This window comes from Borostomias antarcticus (assembly GCF_949987555.1).
Source record: "Borostomias antarcticus genome assembly, chromosome: 7".
NCBI classification, from domain to species: Eukaryota; Metazoa; Chordata; class Actinopteri; order Stomiiformes; family Stomiidae; genus Borostomias; species Borostomias antarcticus.
In genome coordinates, this window is record NC_140240.1 from 2424669 (window position 1) to 2446431 (window position 21763).

The 21763-nt window shown below is 43.0% G+C and overlaps 1 protein-coding gene across 1 annotated transcript in view; it reads right to left on the reverse strand.

The window, feature by feature from the left end:
- Positions 1–626: 626 nt before the first annotated feature.
- Positions 627–21763, reverse strand: part of fhit (fragile histidine triad diadenosine triphosphatase) — a 178069-nt gene continuing 156932 nt past the window's right edge. The window contains exon 7 of the mRNA XM_084441054.1: positions 627–966. Within this exon, the coding sequence (XP_084297180.1) occupies positions 865–966 (102 nt within the window). The 3' untranslated portion in view covers positions 627–864. The remainder of the gene's footprint in view (positions 967–21763) is intronic.

Sequence of the window (21763 nt, forward strand, 5' to 3'; positions counted from 1 at the left end):
TTCATTTCACCATACCCACAATTGATAGATATCCTCCCCAGACTATTTGAATTATTACCCTTTAAGAATCATTCATGCTTCATAATATTGTTTAAAATTAATGGAACCTTTTATAACTTGATCACCTCAGAGAGCCATGGGCACTCACACATTGTATTTCAATTGTATAATTCTATTTTCTCTTCCTGCTGAGTTAATGGCAAGATTGACATTTTAGTTCACTATTGATAAAATAATGAGTCAATGTAGCTTGTGCTGTGCTATTTGTCAGCCACAACAACCAGGAATAGATCGATTTCAGTTGTCAGGGTTTCAATCCAATGAATTCCAGCAATGGAAGTGTTGATGACAAGCAGACAGGCTCACAGCCTGACATAGCATTGCATTAGTCACAGGATTAGGGGAAAAAAGATTCCAATACAAGACAAAGTAATGTCCCACTTTCTTTATTTTAAACATCTTTGTTACAATACACATGCATTTTTATGAACCAGTTGAAAGAACACAATTTAACACTGGAATTCCAAAAAAAACGTACTATTTCACAGTATTCAAATAACCTATTTCCCACTAGGAGCACCAAAAAAGGTATTACCCAAATGGAACTCCTTGAGATGTTACAGGATTCAGAATTATATTGCCAGAAATTACGTCTCACAATGTTCTAACATCCCACAAGGATAGTTTCACCACCCACTGTCTGTTTAGGCTGTATTATATGTAGCTTACAATAGAGAATAATTGGTCAACATACATCTTCTTATGGTTTATATACTGTATACACTGTAAGTGAATGACAATTGATCATGGCAGAGTAGAAAGAACAACTTTGAACACACAGTAGATTAAATAGCACTGTCGAATCTAGCCGAGCTGTTCCCTCAGTTCCGCAGCCTCTGCAGCCATCTCTTCCTCCGTCCTCCATGTGGCAGGGGCATCCTCGCCCTCCCGGTCATGCTTCTGAAGCTGCACACATTTACAACATCAATGTTTAACAACGTACTGATGAACAAACCGAAAACAAGAATTGTGAACAACTGCCATGATTTTCAGAAAGCAATCATTTGCATATGCTAGTTCAAATGTAGCAGAAACATCTTGTTACAGCCCTGCTAGGTCTAGGGCATCCTGGGCAGCACACAGTGGTAACTAGAACGATAAAATAGGACCTTGAGTGCACTGGAGAAAATAAAGGACACAACACAAGGGGTATCGGTGCAGTAAAGTAAAGTGTATTCAAGCAACATTAACAGGGGCTAGCAAAGGAGCAGGAGAACACAAAATAACACAAAATACCTCAGGAACCAGATCTAGGAGCCTGGCGGAAGTATGCCAAACAATTGAACTTAACAAAACAACTAGGTAAAGAGAGGCAAGCTAGTCTACCTAACTAACCCCCTCCCCAAACCCCAGTAGCTGCAAGTCCCTGACTAACTAAGCTACTCTCTTCCTCCTGTCCTCAGTTTTTTGAGTCACCAGCCGCCACTGTATGTGAACCATAAAGCTAAAAATACAGCAAGGATGTTTTTAACTGTTGGGCACACAGGCCCTTGTCATATATGTCATATTGGTGAGATGATGCTGAGTTGCAGGGAAACCCTGAAGACCAGTATTCTGTGATGGAAATTAGATGTCTTTTATGCCAGAGCATTAAATAAATGCTCTGGCATATGAAATAAGCATTAGCTAGGAAAGCGTTAGCATGTTTTGGGCATTCCTGGTTACATCAGGTGAAAAACGATATGCCACAAAAATACTAACCAGTTGCTTTTACCCAACGGGTACAGTGAGCCACAGACAAGATGGATGTTTTATGTCCTCTTGGAGTGAGGCAGTAAAATGATTCAATGTGTAATAGATTTCAATGTTTCTCCACTCCCTCTTTAAAACGTCGGGAAGCTAAAGCACCAGGGGTCATTATTTCGATGCACTGTCTCTCTGCAAGTCAGACAAGCTGCTCTGCTTTATTGGGTATTTCTCTGTTAGAAACACTACAGGATCTAACCCAGGCTCTAAAGCTTGTCAGATCAGGTCCTGCTGAGAGCTGGGAATGGCCTGTCGCCAGAACATATGGACATGGGCCTTGAGATGGGGTGATGTCTCTCTAGGGCTGCTGGGAGTTATGGTGCCCTCCATCCATTGGTTTACTTGTGTGGGATGGGCTTGCCGCTCACAAACAAATTGCTCCAGCCCCAGCCAAGACTCATCTTAGACCACCAGACTGGGTTATCATTTCCTCCCTCTATCCCCACAGGAGGCTTCTGCATTGGGGTAATGACATGGTGTCCTGGGGCGGAGTCAGGGGAGGTTGTGGTGGAGAGGGGAGATATTTACTTTTAAACTGCAACAGCAAAAGTGACTTTTGTAGTTGCATGAAAGTTCCAATTCATTCAGAGCCAAGATAACTAACATTAAAGGTGCAGAAAGCAGTTTGGATCAGAAGGACTTTTTGTTATATTTTTTTGCTATTTTCTTTACATCCATCAATAAATAACATACTCTGACACTGAAATTAAATAAATCCGTAATCTGTGGAAGTCGCAGGACTGTAATAAGTGCATTCAATCATTTCGAGTTGCCAACTTGAAATGATTGGATGGTCTACCTGTACCTGCTTCTCAAGCTACCTACCTGCCTAGCGATCCCAGTCTTTGCAAAACCGTATAGTCTATGACAACACATTGTCTTTATTATGTACATGTACTTTTGTATTTGATTCTTTCAATATGTCAAATATATGAGAGGGTGCCAGACTTTTGTACAGTGCTAACCAGAAAGTACTCACACCCCTTAAAGGACAATGCTCGTTTTTGACAACCTGGACCTTATTTACAACATATTATAAGACGTTTGACTCACCGAGATCACTTTGGTGTAGTTCGGAGGCCTGTAGAAGAAATGTAAAATCCAGCGCGAGCCAGTATATCCATGTAATGGCGGTGATTGGGGCAACGAGAATGCAGCTTCTAAAAATCTATTTTCTGCCGCGAAACGGTTGTTTTCATCAATCTGTCTTCATGAATCGCTAGTTGTGCTTACATAGAGCATAACTGTTGTGGTTTTCACATGCTATGATCTTTAGAAATGTCTTTCGAAACGAAATAGCTTCCTCACTTGCTCCAGCACTAATGCGCACAGCGCGCAATCGTTGCTCCAGCACGCTGTGCGCATGCGTGCTGGAGCAAGTGAGGAAGCTATTTCGTGTCTAACGACGTGTCTAAAGATCATATTACAGAGGCATGGGAAATACCACAACAGGCCTATGCTCTCTATGTAAGCACAACTAGCGATTCATGAAGACAGATTGATGAAAACAACCGTTTCGCGGCAGAAAATAGATTTTTATAAGCTGCATTCTCGTTGCCCCGATCACCGCCATTACATGGATATACTGGCTCGCGCTGGATTTTACATTTCTTCTACAGGCCTCCGAACTACACCAAAGTGATCTCGGTGAGTCAAACGTCTTATAATATGTCGTAAATAAGGTCCAGGTTGTCAAAAACGAGCATTGTCCTTTAACTTTTTCCAATTTTTGTTTTTGTTCTTATTCCAAAGTTGATTTTTTTTTTTTCTTCTCATCAATCACACACATCATGACATAAGTGAACAAATGTTTTTAGAAATGTTTGCAAATTATGTATTAAAAATGAAATGAAATATTACATGTACTGGATTCACTTCTAGTGTGTGGTAGGCATAAGTCTAACAGGAAATCACAAACTGCCTACTGCACCTTTAATATCACATTTTGCTCTAAGCAGAGAATACTAAATCGGTGGGTAATGGATTTCTCTGTGGTGGTGGAACCACTTTTTCTGGTGCAACATCCTTTTAATAATAACACGTTTCACACAATCTCACAAATTGTCTTGTGAATGATGGTCAGAGCATTCTAAACAAAATATCTTATGCCTTTTCAATCCAAATGTTCGCTGACATTTCAGATAATGCAATTAGACATTCTAACTATGGAAGTTTGGCCTTCAGCTGTTGACTACAGTAGCTTTTAGATAGCAGTTTGGGGACCAGGCATTGTGGCGTGCCAAGGCAAAACACATTCTTCACTAAGAATGTTTCCCAGTAATACTAAGACAACTATGTTGGTCGCAGGGAAGAAAGGAATTTAATGAGTTGAGACGACTATATTGTCTTCTCAACTCTCATTCAATTAATTTCTTCCCTATTATAATGAAAATGTGTTTCAAGGACTGGAGAATAATTGCTAACGGCCCATAATGCAACCATACAATATTAGCAAAGACTTGCTTTTGTCTTCATGGCTTCATCAGTTATTTGATTGTGACATACAAACAAAGGTGTACTCATCAAGGACTAATCAAGTCTGTTCTCTCCGATAAAATGTGTAAAAAAACGTGCCATCCTCACAAAACTTGACGCAACAACTCCACTGAGACACAAATCGTAAGAACAACCTGAGACACATCAGTCCCTGTCTGGCATTATACAATTAACAACTTTGTTTCTGTCAGCCATGGACAGCTTCGGACTACCCCCGGTCCAGACAGGCTTGGCACATCTCTTGATCAGCCTTCACCCAGTCTGTCAGTCAGCCCACCCCTCTCATGGACCAGCAAGAGCAGACCCATAAAGACTGCCTCTTTCCATCAGGGACTCCAGCAGCCCCGGAGTGAGCACACGCCCATAAACCTCTGGGATGTTCAACAGCTGTACCGTCTGGAACACTCTCCTGAACTGTCTTCTTAACAAGTCCACTGAGGGCAGCATTAGAGTATTACCAATGGAAGCAGGTGGATGGTTGGCCGTTTCCATATTGTTCATCTGACTGCTGCTTCCACTTTAAAATGGCATCTCTTTCACAAGTTCACAGCCCATAGGTGGCGCTCTTCTTCAACATTCATAATGGAACTTTGCACTATTAATTACGTTTAGGAAAATCCAAAGCATAGCTACACTGTGAAAAACAAGTAAGATGTTATGTTTTTAAGAAATAACATTGTCTCAATGTGTGTGTGTATATTTGTGTGCATGTGCACCTATTATATTCAGAGCAGTGAATGTGTGCATCTGCGAGCGGGTGTGTCCATTTGTGTACAGGGTATGTGTGTGTGTATACAGTATATATGTGTGAGTTGTTGAGCAGTTGGGTTTTGTCTCCCTACCGTCTGTCTAAGAGCAAGGAAAGCTGATCCCCTTGTGTCCTCGCTAGCAGCTGTATGGATATCCAAGTACTGGTGTGAGTGTGTGTGCATTTCTGTCTTTGCAGGAGGGCCTGTGTTAACCTCTTAAGTGCAAACCCACTTCTGTTGCTAGCCTGTGAGCATAGACACAGAAACCCTGCCGACGTTCTCTGAGACAAATGCTCATGAATACTAATACACACGAAGCCTCGCCACCCACGCGTGGACGCATAACTCATAAACGGAGCCGTCTGTAGGTAGCTTACTGTAGCTACTGCTAGCCGCCCTGCAGTGTGTCAGAGAACTAACATCGTGAAATGCATCCAGAGAACGCAGCAGGCGTTTGTGAATCTTCCCCCTTAAATGTATCAATTTATGGCCTTATTAAAGACATACATGCAGGGGGCCCAGAAACATAGGCTAATGGGTTTTGCTGGAGCTTCTTGACATTTAACACAATGCTTAGAGTGTAAAAAGGACTGTTCTTGGCGATCAGACTCCTGACTGGAAAGACCTTAACATACATGCAGTGGCTCCACAATGTCACTGGAGGTCATCAGATACAGTCTCCAGTGAACAGAGCAGGCTGAGAGGACAAGCCGGAATACAACCTCCTTGTTACACGGACGTTTGAACATGGAATTACTATCCCCCAGGTTGCACAGGGCCCGGGAATAAAGGATTTGAATAAAGGTTTATTATTCAACGGGTAGCTCCGAACTTGCAGTCTGATTTGGTTATTTGGTTAAGAGCTGTTGTATATAGCTTACCACGGGTAAGACCTCTATACAGTTATACTTATTACTGTGCCACGTTAGATAAGTAGCTAGCTTTCTATCTATGTGTAGCTAATAATTCGGCTGTATTTTCTAGAGAGCAGCAGCATCCCCACAAACTCATCTGATACTGTACGCTGCAAACATTTTGTGTTGGCATTCTAGGATGTCCCTTGCTACAATGTTTCCAAAAACTTCTGAATGTCACACCTGTGAATGCACTCCTTGTTCGTCTTCCGGTCCAGACCGGATGATTATGCGATGCGTCATCGCGCTTCCGCTCTAGACCGCTTACAGTTCCAAACCCATGGATGTCATCACTGTTCCTCCTTGGAATATAATCACCAAGTTACTGAGTTCACTAAAATCTATTTAAAAGATATTGACATAGTCAGTGTTTATCCCATAATGTTTCCCGATGATGTAACAGACAATAACTCAGTCGAGGGTTGTGGTATATCGCCTGACTATACCATGGGTTATGCTATGACCGCAGCACAACCTGTGGTACAGTATTTTGGATATATACCACACTGTGTCATGAATTACTGATTCAATGTGCACCTACAACTAAATACAATGAACTAGCACACAGGGAGTTTATGGCCTTAAAAGTGATCACATGACCACCAAGAGCAAAATAACAATGTTTCTACACATGACGTACATGGGATTGGTGATTCCCACTCCACATATTATATAGCATCATCCTCACATGTGGAAGTGAAATGTACATTAGTTTACTGTAAGTTATGTTTTTAAGTTTTGTATTAAATTACTAAATTAGTAAATTGGACAATTTCCTGTGCCCTGTGTATGCAAATGACTGCATGTGTATGTAATCACAATGCAGATTCACTGTCTCTGCCTCCCGTTGAACCTCTAGCCCTGAGACAGAAATAGCAGCTGCAGTGTAATATCTTCGAATCTGCACTAGTAATTACCTATGGCAATCTGCTTTTACCAGACACATTTTCATGAATCTAATTAGCTGAATCCTGATAAAGTGTCTTTGCTTTGTGTTTTGAGTCTGGGTTGATTTCACATGGGATGTCAGGCTCACAACAACTCCAGTAGAACTTTCTGCTATTTTGCTTCATGCTGTTTTAGTGCACTTGCTGTTTGGTTTTCAGTATTGTGTCAAAACTTTCCAAAACTTTTGAAGCCTCGGCGCTACCATTAAATAACTTATTTCTAGATGCGTTTTGTCCGAGTTAATTTATTTTTCCGAGGTAGTCTTCTTCTGTGGTGGTGGTGGTCTCTTTGAAGCTTCAAAACACCGCCACCACCACAGAAGAAGACTACCTCGGAAAAATAAATTCACTCGGACAAAACGCTAAATAAGTTATTTAACGGAGGGTGAAAGGACTGTTGTCTGGCATGAGCGAGCATGCGACTACAGGACTGAAAAGGGCTAACCCTAACCCTAACCTTAACCCTAAACTTGAGAAAAGTAATCTCGCCGACGGGCCACCAATGTGAGTCCGCTCCTTTAATGCTCCCAGAATGTCTCTCTCGTCTGCGAGACCGTTGGTAGAGCCTCGGAAATGCGCCCGCCCGATGTCAGCAATATTTTTTTTTTTTTTAAAGTGTCACCTGAGTGTCACCGCTGGTGGCCGAACGGAGCCAGGTTGATGCTGCCTGGCTGGATGATGAATAAGAGCTGGACGGGCAACTGCAGTCCTGCTTGCTTGTAGCAATCCCCGTTGCACTCTGTAGTCCCCGTCACCGAAAACCTGGAACTAGCTAGCTAAACTGGCTAGGTAGCTAATACTGTTCACTGACCTAACGTTAGTGCTGTGCGCACGTAGCTAGCTAGCTCACGGTAGTTCACTGTGTACAACCGAAAGTCAGTCTCTTCATCTCCATACTCGTCCTCTTCTCCAATTTTGTGCTCTAAATCTTGACACTGTCGCAACTAACTGGTTAACAACACTTCAAACTCCGAACTCGGCGATACGCCACGAAATCCCACAGGATCGCCATGCCTTTCTCAAACTCTCTGCTCTCCGTCCGTCGCGAGCTTTTTACTTCTTCCCGCGCGCGACTGAACGGAAGACATCAGCCTCTCGTGAGAAAATCCCGCTTCCAAGGAAATTTCCAGCCAATTGACAGGAGACGGTGCCAACCAGACAGTTCACATACAGTTCAAACAAATAAAAGTCTGTGTGTTACCACATATCTCCACATATGCAAACAAAAAAATCTTGCTGAATGTTTCTCCGAAGCCCGTTTTCCTATTCAAGGTGGCATATGGTTGATCTGTGAAAGTTACCCCATGCAGTGTATAGTAAAATGCGAAACCTGGCTACAGTGTAAAGATGGCTTTGACTTGTGCTTTGGCCTTCTTACCCCTGTGCTCAGAAAAATTCAGAAAATATTATTATATATCTATTTACCGTTTTCCCCGAAACTCCCCCTATGCAAGCATTTCATTCAGTTCTATGCTCCTTTAACAGCAAAACAGTGCAGACAACTCTTGCTCCTTTTCGTCTTTGAGAGATTCTTTGAGGAGGCACTGAAAACGTGTACCAGGAAAAAAACAGTATGCTATTTAAAGTTAAGACCTTGATTGCATGTACAGTATTCTGTGAACATCTCTTAAAAAACCATGGTATTCACAGTGCAGTACATAGCCTACAATACAACTCATATTCAACCGTACACATTCTACTCTGCACATGTTCTTCCAAGCCTCTAAATATCTGCCTTCTGTTTAACAGTCACAGTTTCCTGGCCAACAGGAAAAAAGAGAAAGAGAGCATACCAATTTTTGCAAAAGCACAGTAAGAACAGATTGCTTCAGCCTCCTTCCTTGTGTCGTTCTTGTTCGACTGAAGCCATCTTGATGGCATGTAAAAACATTTAAGCAGCTGGTGTGGTAATTACCCAAGAAAAATAATATTTCCCAGATTTTTTTTTTTAAATACCCTTTTTTCTTTGACAGCCTGTCAACTGTGCCTCTATTCTCAGACACACTGATTAGGCTCAAGAGGGTCCATGGTGCGGACCTGTCAGACGCCAGAGAGAACACATGCAGTGATCCCAGTGGGCTGGAGACTCGGTTACCCTCTCTGTGAGACGGAACTCCCCTGCTAATTCCACCATGGGAGATGTTCCAAACCAGGCCTGGCCTCAGGAGAGGTCAGCCTTAACACCAGACACTCGCACAGCCTAGGACTGCTCTCAAGACACAGTGGAGACAAAGTAAAGGACTTATCGGAGAAAGAGAGAGAGAGAGAGAGAGAGAGAGTGAGTAAGGAAAGGAAGAGAGGTAGGAGAGAAAGAAAGAGTAAGAGCAGGGGGAAAAGGAGATGGACAGAGGGAGGGGGAGAGAGAAATAGAGGGAGAGAGAATAGGACATGGGTGTTCTAATGATAGCCCCTCTGAGATGCTCCCAATTTAGTTGAATTGTAAGCTCCAATACGTGCAATGATTTATGACTCATGCAAATATAAAGTGTTTGGACTTTATGATTCAATTAGAGTTGGCAGATTTATGGACACTATCTGCACACATTATTATAGAATTACAGACTGTACCTTTAAACAGCTTGTGTTGGTAAGAACGCCGATAACAATACAACTCATGTATTGTGTGCTGAGGGAAATCCCAATGTTCTGAACTGAACATTGGGATGAGGCCAGAAAAAGCTGCAACAGAGTGTATGGGCCTTCCAGACAAAATCATGGTCCAGCCTCAAACGGAGCAGGTAATACCATATCGAAAGCAGAGAGAGAAATTGCACTTGATTAACCCCGAGCAACCCCATTTTCTCCTGTGGCGACTGGGTGTCATACTGCATGCAGGCCAGGACCCCATAAGTCAGACAGGACATGCTTTCATTAAACACTGACCTCGCGGTGACCGGGGGTCAGCCTGACCTCAGAATCATCCACATGGTTTTACCAGAGAGGAGATACAGTATATACATAGGTGCTGCTGCTGCTATACTGTCATATACCCATGTGGAAGGCCAGGCTAGTATGGCAACATGAGCAGATTCCCAATTGAGACTTAGTTGGTTGAGACGTCCACTGTCAATCAAACTGCTTGAGTGAAGTGACTTGTTGACCCGTCTTTCCATTCCTCCCCCACTCTACCAGAACAATCTGTCTTCCGCAGTATTGCACCTTTAATCCTCCTCAAGCTAAGACATGTCTATCAAGTGGTTAACTGGAGCTCTTTTTAACAGCTGTGCTTCAGTTTGTTTCCATACCCGGAGGACAGATAACTTTATGTCATGGTGTGTTGTCATGTTTGTAACTTGTTCAGTTGGCATAGAATAGGCATGCTTGAAACATACAATGGTACAGTAGCTGGGATGTACTGTAATATATGAATCATTTTGGTCTGGGAATCACATCAGTGTTTACAGTATGCTAGCAGTTTGGTTTGGCAGCCAGTTTAGTCAAGTATAGGTAGCTACCTCTCCCCCCTCACTGTCCTTCACACTCTGACTACAGAGAGCACGCGCCATTTTGAACTTTTTCCTTTTTAATCTGGCGGCTTAAATTAACGGCATCAAACAGAATCTTTAAACCCTCTGACCATTGATTAATTAATGTCTCTTTCTGGATTCCCCTTTTTGATGAAAGGGGAATCCACATGATTACACCATCTAGCACCCTGAGGTGAATGTTTAATCAGGCATGCCCCATTTGACACATGGTAACAGAACTATTAGATACACAGCAGCAATAGCTACCGTGACGACACTCAAACACCAGGCCTGTGATCTACAGTCTCGGTAGCTAACTGTGACAATCTGGATCTCTGTGGAGAAGAGGGTCCTCTGTGGCTACATCGGTCTTGCTTTGAGATAATCTTCACCAATGCTTTTCTCAGGAGGGGACACCTCATACTAGAGGACCAGCCTTGATACAGCTAATCACTGAAGTGTTCTTAACATTAGAACAGCTAATCACTGAAGTGTTCTTAACATTAGAAAGTGTGGGTGCAAGCTCAGCTCTTATTCCACTAAAGCTGCACGATGTATATAAAGTTCTAGAGTTTGAATTCCAACCAGAGAAACCTACATAACATGTAGGCATCATGGGACATTCATATCTTAGGAGAACAGACATTACATCTACAAAAAAAAAAACGTCAAATTTTTTTTTTTTTATATATAAATCTTCCAGTGATTTCAATAGTATGTTTTATCTTTGTAGCCAAATACATTATTAAAAGCACTATAGTAAAGAGAATAAATAGAAATGCACAGTCAACAATTACATAATGAAGTCTACTTTCACACGTTTCCCCTTTGATTAGGATGTGTTAGGAAAATAAATCACATCTTAATAATTGAGGCCAATGGACGAATAACCATATATGTGCGTTTTGATTTTTGGGGGAGCGCTTGATCAGTAACAGATGTATAGACCATAATAATAATATTTTAGATTAGGGAAGTCATAAGGCGGGTAAATGTTAGGATGATTCCAAGGGCCCTGCACTGCCATGGGCCCCCATAAACCACTATTATTATTATTATTATTATTATTATTATCATCATCATTGTAAGGTCTAGATTTGGCGGGCCTAATATTATATTCTTTCATAGGGCCCAACATTTCTAGCAGCGCCCCTGTTTTGTGAATGATATGGTAAATCACTTGCAAGTACCCAATGTACTATGTAGTGCTATGCATTTTACCCTCTTCTGATGTAAAAGTCAGAAGATACTGAGATTAGTAACACAACTGTAAATGTAAAGGGCACATACAGTATATGGTTCTACATCTGAATGCTTCAATTCAAGTCTCTTCAGCTAGTTTGCATCATCTATTTTCCCCACATCCTATTAATAATGAAAGTCAGTGGATGTCTTGGATTGTCGTTAGGAGATAATTTAGTTTGTTAGCTTTACTTTCATTCAGAGCCCAAACCCAAAGCTGTAATAGATAAATACTTTGATGCTGATATGTCCCTGCATCATATCCCCCTCATACAAATGCAACCTCTGTCAGCACCCAATGCATTAATGCTGGAGGATAGTGCACTGACCTTTATAAAAATGGCTGACCTTCTGTCTCTCTCCCATGGAGTGGCATCTCTCTCCCTCCCCCCTCACTCTCTGCACTAATCTGTCCTCTCCTCCCCCTCCCATTCACTCACAATTTTGAGCAGATTCCACATTAAACACTGCACTGTTCTTATATGTTATAACAAAAATGTATCTGAAACACATGAAATATAATATAGCAACCTACTGTATACCAGTAAACCATAATACCATGTAATTACATCACAACCCACCCCCTGTCAGTTCCTATGTAGAATGTAATTACTAGAGGTGTTGCTACATTATGCAGTTACATAATTAACCCTTCAGAGGTCTTGGTTAAGTAAGACAGTGTACCTGGATTTGCTGTGTGAACCATCTCAAGATGGCAGCTGGATTTTTCTCATTGGCCTGGAAGTTTCTCCCATTCTTCTTTGCAGATCCTCTCAAGCCCCATCAGGTTGGATGGGGAGTGTCGGTGCGCAGCCATTTTCAGATCTCTCCAGAGGTGTTCGATCGGGTTCAAGTCTGGGCTCTGGCTGGGCCACTCAAAGACATTCACAGACTTGTCCCCAAGCCACTCTTTTGTTATCTTGGCTGTGTGCTTAAGGTCGTTGTCCTGTTGGAAGGTGAACCTTCGCCCCAGTCTGAGGTCCAGAGTGCTCTGGAGCAGGTTTTCATCAAGGATCTCTCTGTACATTGTTGCATTCATCTTTCCCTCAATCCTGACTAGTCTTCCAGTTCCTGCCACTGAAAAACATCCACAGAATGATTCTGCTACCACCATACTTCAGGTGATGAGCAGTGCCTGGTTTCCTCCAGACATGACGCTTGGCATTCAGGACAAACAGCTCCATCTTGGTTTCATCAGACCAAATCATTCTATTTCTCATTGTCTGAGAGTCCTTTAAGTCCCTTTTGGCAAATGCCAAGTGGACTGTAATCTGCCTTTTACTGAGGAGTGGCTTCCGTCTGGCCACTCTATACCTATATGTATATATATACACACACACACACACAAACACACACACACACACACACACACACACACACACACACACACACAGAGTATAAAGTTGTATCTTTTGTGAATACAGTGCCGTATGCAAATTAAGAAAAGTACTATCCTGTGCTTCTCATCTCTCCTTCTCAGAGACTTTTCCTAATTTAGTACTGTGTGTTGGCAGGAGTCCAAAACATTGCAAGGTGGGGAGGGGGAGAGTTTGGAGGTGTGCGTTACCTCTACCTGGATAGTGACAGGGTCTCTCGCTGGACCGGTGGACAAGCTGGTGTGGGTCACAACATCCTGTCGTCCTCCTCTGGCCCATGCAAACTAATTAGTCAGTGTTGCTCTCATTTTTTTCCCAACTTCATGTGCTGTTTCCTGTCGGACAAGAAGTGGGTGATTCACTCCAATGTGAGCGGGAGGATGGTGTTGAAGGCAGAGCTGAAATCCACAAACAGGATCCTGACGTAGGTGCCTGCGTGTTCCAGATGCTGTAGAATGGAGTGAAGGGCCATGTTTACTGCGTCGTCCGCAGACCTGTTTGCTCTGAAGGTGAACTGCAGAGGGTCCAGGAGTGCGTCCATTAACTAGTTAGCACAGTGGATTTCAGTTATCATAGCAGACAGTACATTTGTTGTGGAACAGGTATAGATGAACCACAAATGAAAAGAGACAGATATCAAGGGTTAGTGCATAGCCTGAAGCATCACACACACACAGACACGCACGCGCACGCACATCAGAAGAACGTACAGCCACTGTACAGTACAGTCCACGGCAGCTTTCACATTTCACTGGGCTCAATGCTTTGACCATTCTGCTGGAGGAGATAATGGGAGCGTGCGGGGGGTTACCTTGCTCTGAAAATCTATGTTAAACTATTGCTCTTTGCGTTTGCATAATAATATAAACTGTTTCACAGGAAGGGCTTATACATATTGAAGCACTACTTACAAGCCGCTCAGGGTGCACTCTCTCACTCAGGCGCGACCAGCCGGGTCATATTCTACATTATATAAATGCTCAATATTAGCTATTTTCTCCAAGACGGCATAGAGCTACAATATGCAATTCAAATTGCCTCAGATTTGGGTTACTGTGTTTAGAGTCTACTGTGTTAACTTCATGAAGGTGAGAGAAATCTTTTTTGACCTTTTAGTAATCCCTTTATTGGTGCAATAAAAATAAGTTAAAACCAAAGATCAGGCCATTTCACAAAATAAACATATATATATATATATATATATATATAAAAAAAAAAAAAATGAAAACACAAAACATCACACAACCAAGTGCACATCTTCCACAACACATACTGTATAACACACATTAAAACTATAGCATGTTATTAGCTACCGTACATAAAGAGAGAGAGAGAGAGAGAGAGAGAGAGAAAGAGAGACATTAGAGAGGCCATACAGTATAAGTGGAGCTCATTCTCACATTTTTCAGGAATCAACAGCTAAACAGCTTTGCCCTTGCCAATCAAAGATGGTAATTATCTTAAATTGACCACTAATGGACTACAAAAGGAACGTTTGCAACACATTACTGTGATGATAAAGAAAGCCTAAGAGCTGCTATTAAGATTGACATTTGAGTTTGACGTTAATTTTTGCAATGACATGCTCGAATAGCTGTCATGATGGAAAAGCGGGATAAACACCAGATGTCCAGACAGATGACGCTTTTTGGGAAAGAGAGCTCAGTGTATTTGCGGATATATCAGACCCAGACTCAATGCTGCATGCTAACCTACTCCATGCTTAATGATCACGAGAGCAAAGTGGCTCCTAAATGGCTCAGGTTTGATCAGAAGGCATTTGATCAGGGAGCTACAATAGCATCTGAAGTGTCTCAAAGCTGCTGTCAATGGGAAAAACAAATAATAACAAACCCTAAACCTCTCTGTCTCCAGAGAAATCTCACCTTATGCAAAATATCTTGAGGGATTAGATGATAAAACAAAATGTGACTGAGTGATAGGCAGTCGTGATGGTGTAAAATAATCTAACCTAATGACTCTTGATCAAATAGAACTTAAGTAGGAGCAACAGCTGCTGTAGTCAAAGACAACTGACACATGTAACTGAAAGATTTTCAAGCAAGCGCACAGTAAACATGGTGTCCCCCCACCAATGATGTACTTGTCCCCTTAGTGTCAATGAAACAATGGAAGCAAGGTTAAAAAGTTAGGACTCATTTGCAACTTTATTCTGCTGATAATGCTTAGACAAAAGAGAAGCAAAACCGATTTTAAAACATGTGATGTCACAGCATTATACTGATTGGCTAATCATTGCTAGTTTCATGATGACGTACCCTTTCACATCTCTCTCTATCTCGCCCTCGGATGAGCCCTCCATCGGCACTTCCAGTCATGCCGATCCTCTATCCATCTGGCTAATTCACCAGTACTTTCCGCACCTGTATCTTTCTTAAGCGCATCCACGTACGTTAGTGTGGGATGGCCTTGTAATCTATGTCCGTGTGTTGGCTCCCACAGCACCAGTTTGCTGGCTGGAAGCTGGTGTCTCTGACCAGCCAGTTTAATTCTCCTGGCGGCTATTTTCTCACTCACCCTTGGTGACCCCCCAGATGCTTGTTGGTAACATGTTCATTTTTGTTGATGTTAAGTACTGCTCGCAGCATTCTGATGGGACTTCTGCAGGGTGGGCTTCAGGGTCCAGCAGAGAATGGACTCTACCGTCACATAGAAGCTGAGCCTCATTTGTCAGGGGAGGTTGGAGTTCCACACTCTGGCCATGCCATTCAGAGCCTTCCATGCAAGCACCTTCCTCACTTAAAGGTCTTGTTTGCTCTGACGAGCTGACCCATGAGTCAGAGATGGGGACTTGAGTCTGCGACTTGGACTCAAGTTCCGCTTACAGTAAGTCGCACACACATGCGACTTCAGACTGGACTGAGTATCATCCCCAAGAGACTTGAGTTAGACTCGAGATTGGGGACTCATAAACAATCGTTCTTTTTGACGGGCTCAATGTCCTTCCCTCCCTTATTGTAATGTGTTTGTATCTGGTGACAGGTGTGCACCGACACAAATTAGGCTATCAGTAGATATAGTAAAACCCCGGGCAGGGAGGTGTGGGTGAAGCACAGTAAACTAGGTCGACACAGTCGGCTCGTACGCGCCGGAGGTGGAGAGCAAACTCGAGCTGTACGGCACCAAGGAAGTTTGGAAGGGGATGAAGAGAGTCACAGGGCTGGGTACTGCAGGCCCAACTGTGGAGGGGATCAAGAATGTTCCAACGAGCTTAACCAGTTCTTTAACAGGTTTGAGACAGCCCCCACCTCCACCGCTGTGAGGCTAGAAGGCAGCCCAACGCCTCTGGCCATTGACACTGTTCCTAGGGGCAAGGGGTAGGGGTAAAAATGAGAAATGGGATTCGGCCATAGTGTTTCTAGTTAACACTTGTTTATAGCATCTACACCATTAACATCTAATGTCTTCCCCACTTACCTAAACTCTAATTATCAAATGTGGATAATCATGTCAATCTGAGCCCTTGAGTGGGTAATGGTAGCCTGTTTGAGTAGGAATGTGGAGAGGACAGGCCCTTCCCACTCAACATTCACTTTGCACTGAGGGGGTGGTTTTAATGGGCTGTCCCTAGACTACCTCTCTACAAAGTTTCCCGTCATTAACACTTATTTGGAAAATAAGTCATCCTATGTATTCAAAAACAGCCCAATGCTATAAATGTGTCAACCTATGCAGTAGTTTCAAACTCCTATAGCTTTAGAATTTTCTACTACTGTGCATGTACTGTATATAATTCAGTCAAATTCATTTTCCTTCTCATCAATTTAATTCAAATGAAAAAAAAGCTGTTCTGTGCTGGTTCAATGTCTCCCCGTTGTCTTAGACAGGCTAATTGTATATTTAAGGCTACATTCATATTCTATATTCTCTGGCATTTTAAACTCTCCCTGAATACTCGGTGATAAATGAGTGTCCTCCGAGTGTCAGAGACAAGCACTGTTCTGCTCACATTTGCACATTACTAATATAACAGTAGGACTGCGCTAAAGAGAGCTGAAACTGCCAGAGCACTGCTTAGGTATAAAAAAGTGCCACCTCCCGATAGACAAACAAAAAGCCGTCTCAAATAAGAGCTGTCAGAACATCAATGAGTACATTTAGAGGAGGTTGTTTAGTTATTAAGGGCCATTGATTTTGTAGACAGATTCTCACACCAACAGTGAATGGGACTATTCTCTCTCTCTCTAATCTCATTTTGTCTTCCTTTCTAAGCATAGATGACAGAGGTCTTTCCTTCATGTCTCTTCAACTTAATACAAATTTACTGAATTATTATTGATCAAATGTGTACATGAACTGACCCTTAAGTTGGACCGGGCTGTTCCATACAGACTAAACATACGGAGTGGATGGCATCAGTGCTACTCAGAGGACTCGGTCTCTGAACACCCGCTCCCTCCTGATCCTCCCTCCATCGTTGCCCACGATGCCATTAGCAAGATCATCTAGTAGCCCTAGAACTGCAGGCCACAATGTTGTCACCGTGGGTACTGTTAAATCTCAACAGATGTAATTAGATCACATGGAGGCGTGTGTGCGTGGGCCTGTGTGTGATAATGATGTTGATGATATGGATGATAATAATGGTCCATCACATTTATTGGTCACTTTTCATGGATTCTCAAAGTCGTTTGAGGGGCTTACTGTCATGACATCACTGTGTGGTTCTACTGTAGCCTAAGGAGCCTAATCATGAGAAATTCAGTCCATTCCAAGACAATATTAAAGCTATATTTTCTATTTGAACTGGTAATATTTAAAGGAGAGTTGAATAGGATGACAGCATCATGCATCGCACAGTTTGGCCAGGGCGAGCAGGGTGAAACCTTTTCTCTTTTTTCCCTCTCTGCCTCACACATTGCAATTCACTGGCTCACCAATTGTGTCGCCAACTTCCCCTGTCCTCAAGAAATGTGTAAAACACGGTATACCATGTCTGAAGGATGTGTAATTTACACCATTTTTGTTGGGTGTACTTTACACACGTTTCCTTTGATAAATCCCCAAATGGTGTAAAGCTGTGTGTACATTTTTACACACATTTTTACACCCCCCCCCCCCTCTTGTGTGTAAACTATGATGATAACGAGTGAGAGAACCATGGAGAGGGAGTTTGGCCGGAGAATCGGAGCAGCTGGTGCGGTTCTGCAGTCGCTTTACCGCACTGTTGTGACGAAAAGAGAGCTGAGCCAAAAGGCAAAGCTCTCAATCTACCGGTCTGTCTTCGTCCCCACCCTCACCTATGGTCATGAAAGATGGGTCATGACCGAAAGAACGAGATCACGGATACAAGCGGCTGAAATGAGTTTTCTCCGGAAGGTGGCTGGGGTCTTCCTGAGAGATCGGGTGAGAAGTTCAGTCATCTGGTAGAGACTCGGAGTAGAGCCGCTGCTCCTTTGCGTCGAAAGGAGCCAGTTGAGGTGGTTCGGGCATCTAGTGAGGATGCCTCCTGGGCGCCTCCCTAGGGAGGTGTTCTAGGCGTGTCCGGCTGGGAGGAGGCCGCGGGGTAGACCCAGGACTAGGTGGTGGGATTACATCTCCGCACTGGTCTGGGAGCGGCTAAAGATTCCCCAGGCAGAGCTGGTTGATGCTGCCAGGGAAAGAGATGTCTGGGGCCCCCTGCTGGAACTGCTGCCTCCGCGACCCGACCCCGGATAAGCGGATGAAGATGGATGGATGGATGGATGGATGGATGGACTATGATGATAAATGAGGCCCCAGGTGAGGAGTATTCGGTCTTCAGATTTAATTTGGTATTTGGTGCCCCCTAGTGGCACAGTTCAAGTATATTTTCTATCTGTTTTATTTTATTTTATTTTGTTTAGATATTTTTTAAGGCATTTCTGCTTTATTAGAGATAGGACAGTGTAGGTGACAGACAGGAAAGGTGGGAGGGAGGGAGAGAGGGGGGGGAAAGACATGCAGCAAAGGGCATGGGCTGGATTCGAACCCACACTGCTGCGGGAAGGACTAGCCTGTACATGGTAAGCGCCCCAGCCCGTTGAGCGCCCCCACCATTTTAATAAAATGAAAAAATCACACTGGGAAATGCAGCTCTTTGATATCTTTGTCCTTCCACTTCTTCTATATTCTTATTGAAGCATACAGTAATCTGTAATTATTTTGTTTCTAAGATTACCGAAGATATTATTACCTCCGCCCCAGCCCAGTGACAGATGGGCTGAGTTTCATGGAACTCGGTGGAGGGGTGAAGCATGGGCCAATTTAGAACCCATTCAATTTTGGATCCGAATCAATGGGTGGGTCCACGAGCCGCCCAAACATGGCCGGCTATTCGTCTCCATTCATTTTTTGGACTCATTATCAATGTGGGGGAATTGAAAAGGTCATATCTCAACATGAGAAGGTCACAGAGACATCATGAGGAGTTTGGACTGGCATGAAAATATCAACCTATCGAATGCAGCAATACCAAACGTGCACGTGCACAAAGCCATGAAATGCATTCATGGGTGGAGATCTGTGCTCTCTGAACACCATTTCTAGTGTGATTATTTGGATAAGGATGATCACCACATTGGCAGTAAAAATGATTTCCCCTCCCCGTCTTTTTTTTGTGTTTTGTTTACAGTCACTATGTAACTCATCATGTTTGCCTCATAGCCATGAGGTTCTATGTAAACACCATTGTTCGTTTTCCTGGACAGATGGTTTAATTGTGGAAATCATTGATGGAGTCTGGGAGCTGGATACAGACACAGTAAAGACAAACTCTGTACCTGACTACATACAGTACTCTGCGGGCTTTTATGGCCAGAGCATAAATATTTTAAACCAGACTACCTTTCTAACTACAAAACTGTGTGTGTGTGTGTGTGTGTGTGTGTGTTTACAAAAATATACTGTCTATATTTGAGAAGGGGGTAATCTTTAAATTACAGTATCCAGTATATCATTCAATTCTGCTAACAATATTCAACCTCTAAAAGCAAAACAATAGATTGCATGATGAATCTAAAACAGTGTTATCTGTCCTCAGGTTAGATAGAAAATGCTAAATATGATTTCCCAATTCCTCTATGACCCACTGTCAAACAGTTGAGAGAGTCAGGCTGTATCCTCCTACAGAAGCACATGCCATTGAAGCAGATGGAGGAATGGGACCTCCACAACAGGGGGAGAGTATATTCTCAAATAAGTTGGCTCACAGCACACTTTGCTCCAAGACCCGTTTTGTACCCTTCACACTCAACCGGCATTCACTTCCACATCCCCTCTCAAATCAAAGTCATGGCCTTGAGACTGTTCCACCCAGACCTGCGACTGCTCAAAGCCTCAGTTGATTTTACAGACGCTCCCTGCATAGTACCTGTAGATTCTTTTTTAATTATACTCTTTTAATGGCTAATTAATGCTGTCATCTTGTGATAACAACATGGAGATCTGATAGGGACTAATTAACATGCAAATGCATGGGACTTTATTGATAATGGGATTTGGTGCTCTATGGCGCCGTCACCTGTTCGATATTGTGACAGGCGGTGACGGGAAGAGTTAGATCCACAAAAGCCTCTGTGATTTATCCTTTCTCACAGCCCCTTTATCTGTCTGGGACTCAATTTAACCTGCCAGTCACAGGGACTGGGAGACATAGCCCTAGTACCCTTTCCCCATTTAATTTGCATGTGTTTGGGATGGGGGTGTGTCTCACCCACCTAATACATAGAACTTCTACAACGCACATACTGCTAGACAAATCTCATTAGAGTCTAATGTCTAAGTAAGATGTTGTACAAAACCTAACCTAAAAAGCATGGGAAAAAATGCACCCAAACTCAACAAAATGTTAATGTTATGTTTGTCCTTGCTCACCAAAGCTAACAGGACAAGGTGTGCATACACAAATGGCGGTGGCTCTTTCATGCCTTTCCATAGGCTGAGCGACGACAGCGTAAACAGGTGTTGTGGATTAATCAAAACAGATTTCCAATGAAAACAACGAGCAGGAGGGGTGACACGGTGTACCAACGGGGGCTTGGAAGTTCTTTAGTAGCGATTAGACACAGAAGGAACAAACATTGGATGTGGCCTTTGTTTCTGAGCCCGAGCTCCAGAGCAGATCAGAGCTCGGTGGTGTAATGGCCTGGCCTTGTTTACTTGGACAGGAATTGACCTCGAAAGTGGCTGGCCAACAAAGGACTGGGGATGGTAGTGGCTAATTGGCTCTGTCCAATGCCGAAGCGAACATGCCCAGCACTGGGCTCTCGGGATACTGCCAGGCTGACTGGTCAGACCAGATGCTGACAGGCATCATGCTGGCAGTAAAGGGATGCCAGTGCAGGTGTTGGGCTTGGATGGGCTAGGAAACTGCTCACTAGGCATGTCACTGGGAGAGAGCCATGCCTCTATGTCTATCTTTCTGTCTGTTTTCATCTTTGTAGATCTGGGAGAGGGGGAGACCCAAAAGAGGAAAAAGAACATTACCTACCCCTCCAAATGGGAAATGTGACATACAATACATATTTGCAGACAGGAACAAAGTTGACAGTATTGCTACACTGCGATATAAATGGTGTGAACGATTCGTAGTAGAGTTGCAAATTGTAGGCACGTTCCTGAATCGATCATTGGTAATATTTACAACCAATCTATCGATTAACTGTAATTAAAATACCAATATTTCCAAACAATACCAAATGCCTTTTTAACTTCTTAATAAACTCTTTATTACGGATGGACTGGGTTATTTTTTCTGCCTGCTGCGTGTCACAGCTCCTCCTCGCA